The sequence below is a fragment of the Phytophthora infestans genome, genomic scaffold (assembly GCF_000142945.1).
Source record: "Phytophthora infestans T30-4 supercont1.46 genomic scaffold, whole genome shotgun sequence".
Lineage (NCBI taxonomy): Eukaryota > Oomycota > Peronosporomycetes > Peronosporales > Peronosporaceae > Phytophthora > Phytophthora infestans.
In genome coordinates this window covers 117,591-121,522 of record NW_003303713.1, presented here as the reverse complement: position 1 = coordinate 121,522, position 3,932 = coordinate 117,591, and the positions used below count along the sequence as shown (strand labels likewise).

The following is a 3,932-nucleotide window of genomic DNA, read 5'->3' as shown; positions in this document are numbered from 1 at the left end:
AAAAGTTAAAGCCATCAAGATGAAAGAGAGGCAGCGATTTTACCCTAACAAGCCTCAGTGGTACTGTACGAGTACTTTTATCTGAACAGTAGTTTATCAACGATAAAAAATAACTTACCAGAGACACCGACAGACTGTCCATGTCAGTCTCCGCAGAGCGGGCGTGCGAGAAAGACAAAATCATTAAAAAACACAACCTATTTAGTAATAAGAGTTTATCGTCGCGATAAAGCTTTTAAAATAAAAGAGAAATAGGACTGGGTAAAACTAACGCTAGCAGTATTTTACAAGTATGACGTCGAGTTGCGGTACATTTGGTTAAAAGGGTCTATCGTCTTGATGAAGCTTTTAACGTAAGAGGAAAAGAATTACTACGTAGAGCTTCGTAATAGTTTAAACGTCGAGTTGCGTAACGCTGGATCAAAATCCAGAAAAAAATCGAGACAGAATATTCTAACTAGTACTGGAAGCAATCTTCTGATTCCTTAACGTGGAGTCTAAAGACAGAAAAATTATGTTTCCAAACCTCAGAACTTTCTCTCATGAAACACGCTTTTCGAGGACGAATATTTTATTGTATTCTGGGTCTACAACCCATTTCGGTACGACTGTGGCCGCCGCTTACAATTAAGGGTTTTGATAACACCAAAAAAACAGCACCCACTTCGAAGCGGAAAAGAGCAAAAAGATTACTGTCTTGGCCATGTCTGGCGTCGGGGTGTCCCTGCTGAGAAAGCAAGTCAGGAGCTACGTCGCCGCGCAGGTTAGCTATTTTTGGGGTCGTTTACGGGTAGGGCCTGATAATTGGGTCAGGCGGGTTTCCTGACGGCCCTACCAAACACAGGACCAATTGCTAAGCTACATATTGAAGTGAAAGATACGAAGCTAAGCAGTTGGGTTAGAATGCTTAGACCACGATGGTCTGCGCGGCACGAGGTTGGTCGGCTTCAGTGTCGCCTTCATCGGCATCACTGTCATTGCTGATCACACCTGCGCCCAAATTGGTACTAGCAGCGTCCTCTTCGCTGCTAGTACCAGAGACGCCCTCGTTGTCATCATCACTGTCGACGTCTACAGCCTCGTCATCTTCTTCACTGCTCGATTCTTCTTCTTCTGTAGGAAGATCCTGTTGGAAATGGAGCCTGACCCAATAATCAGGCCTGACCTGTATACGACCCCGTTAAAATTCTACCGCCGCGCAAGTACTCCTGGCAAACACCGTAATGTTTCGCTCTGGGTGAGCGCATTGAGCCAGGCCTAAGTCGCACTCGTTCGGATAAGTGACTTTATCGGTTCCGCAGACGGGGTCATGAACTTCCGGGCACAGCATGTCGGCGCACGGGCTACCCTCGAAGCCCGGAGAGAGTGCAAGCTTTCGAGCAGAGACGGAGTCACCAGCAGAAGACGAGATCGTTACAGCTAGGAGCGCGAAGAAGAAAGTAATCTTCATCCTGGGAATGTTCACAGCGAAGCTGGCACTGGTTCGCAAATTGTAGAATGGAAAGATATATATTTGAGTTTGGCTGTCGGTTTTAAAACACGCCACTGTTGTCAGTACTGTAATGTTACTTACGAACAGAGAACTACATGTAGTGATTAGTACTGTGCACTAATCGGCCAGCCAGTATCAACGGCCAGCAGATCCCAGGCTTAGAAACTATCAGATAAACATTATAAATAATTAGATCGTCTCAACAACACTTTGTTCAAAAGACGCCTTGCAGAATTCTAAAATATCTTCTTTAGGTTGAGAACATCCGTCAGAGAGAGACACTTTATTTGGAGGAAATTAATTTTGGGGATACCAAAACCGAGAGGATCGTCTAAGATCTGCTGGCGGTTGAAGCTGGCTTACCGATTAGTGCACAGTACTAATCACATCTTCATTGTTGGTATGTAAAAGTACTGTACCGGTGTCCGTAATGTTTTTTAATTACATGACAGATAAACTTTAGTTTCAGCGGGTTTTTTTCTCCAATTTGCGAACCAGTGCCAAGTTCGCTGTGAGAATTTCCAGGATAAAGATTAATAGGATTCAAAAAAATTATCAGCGATATTTTCATTTCTAGTTTCATTTGCTTTTCAGAGCCATACATCTTTTAAGATCTATGTTGTAGGCTAACGTGTGACTCCTTCACGCGGGGTAAGGAATCGTAAGTAAGGAAGCAAAGACAAAGATAACAACAAAAAGGATGTGTACGCTGTCTTGCGTCAGATCTGAGCCAAGGGCTACGCCTACACAACATCCCCGACGCCGATATCGAGACGGCGTCGCTCTTGGCATCTGCATCACCGCGTCTAAAGTACCGCATGCTGGGTATGCTGCACCTACAAAGACCTGTGCAGCTATTATCAGCTTCGCATTCAAGAACGTCGTTAGCGCCACCGAGATCACAGTCGTGTACACTGCAGACATCGTTGTCATCGGTCCAGTCGCGATTGTCGCCGATGTCGCCCCTGTCATCGTCATCAGCGTAATGTCCTTGGCACCACTGCGTCCACTGTAATGCACACTGAGTATGCTGCACATGTCAAAGCCTGCGCAGCCATTGCCAGCTTCACGTTTGAGAACGTCGTCAGCGCCACGTAGATCGCGAGCTCCACAAAGGTCACAGTCAAGTACCCTGGGCACGTGACGTAGTTGGTTGGCATTTCTTCGTGCTCCGCTGACGGGTTCTCCGTTGCTTGCGCTGACCGATTGAGGGTGCCTGTGGAGAGGAACTATAATGTCGTGGCTGCTTTCGCTGACGAGACGATAGCTGTCTGCTATTATTTAGGCTGGCGATTTGCTGGTGTTTGGGCAGGAGCCTAAGGCGTCGTCTGGCCAGATCTGCTAGGGGGTCTACCACCACTAGCAGCTCCGACACAGCGCTTAATCGCTCGTGGATGCCATCAGGAGTTTGAAGGTGATGGTCGAGCTTGCCAGGGGCATGCCAAGACATTGGTGTGATCAGCATGGCGACGTTCGGCCATTCTTCTGATAGCGAATTGGAGACTGACGCACTTCATTAAGCACAAGATTGTTTTATCAGGGTTTTGTGTGGTACAGCTTCAAGTGCTTCTGACGAGTTTTGCTTAGTAAGCAGAGTTTACAGTTTGATTTGCAAACTTTTATCTGGGTTAAGATTTTTAAAGTTTAGCGAGTTTAGACCCCTAAACGCTAACAGCTCTAGTCAGCAAGCAGCTGCTGCCAAATGGCATTCAGACGCGCGCGGCTTCTAGCGCTCATGATGAGCGTGGGTACGGGATGTCACCAACGCCCGTACCCCGTTCGAACAAAAAGCCCCGGACTACGAAGCTGTTGCCGCTTCTGTTCCCAGATCTCGACAGCCTTTGGCCAGTCAGCCTGCGGATGTTTAATGTCAGCCATACTGGGTTGTCCGGGGGCTCTTGGCAGCACGAATCGATCTCATACTGGTGGAACAGCAATTCCGGATATGATTGCATTACGTTGCAAAACGTACTCACGAGCTAGAATCTCCAGCGTGGTGACAAATTGCTTCATACACGGATGAGGCCTGAATCTCATGTTTAGCTCACGATGGAACCGCTCTAATGGGCTGCTGGCTCGGCTTACAATATCCAAATTGATCGCGTACACGTTTCAGAACGTTGGTGGAAGTGTATCCATCCAGGTGCGTTGAAAATATGCCCAAAATATTTTCCATTTTTGTCGAGAGTAGACTAATTGCTTGGTAACACAAGGTTTCGTATCTTAGCCTTCACCCACGCAATGCCTTGTACTGCAATTTTGCTGAGGTCAATGACGGTCAGTATTTCGAACACGCTTGGAGACATAGCCACCTTCGCCTTGAGCTTTGGTATCCCATATCGCTTTAGTTTGCGGCTGCAGGCCTTTTTAAAGTGAAATAAACAGCCAATGATGCAGATATCAGGGAAGAACGTACGCATTGCTCCAATGAGAGCGCCCC

The 3,932-nt window shown here is 46.9% G+C and overlaps 1 protein-coding gene across 1 annotated transcript; it reads right to left on the bottom strand.

Moving 5' to 3' along the window:
• Nucleotides 1-1,180: 1,180 nt before the first annotated feature.
• Nucleotides 1,181-1,450, bottom strand: PITG_16827 (protease inhibitor Epi3; the record flags this gene model as incomplete). Its single annotated transcript, XM_002897225.1, has 1 exon — nucleotides 1,181-1,450. One exon carries the CDS (start codon nucleotides 1,448-1,450, stop codon nucleotides 1,181-1,183), a length of 270 nt encoding a protein of 89 aa, XP_002897271.1.
• Between the last annotated feature and the right edge of the window lie 2,482 nt (nucleotides 1,451-3,932).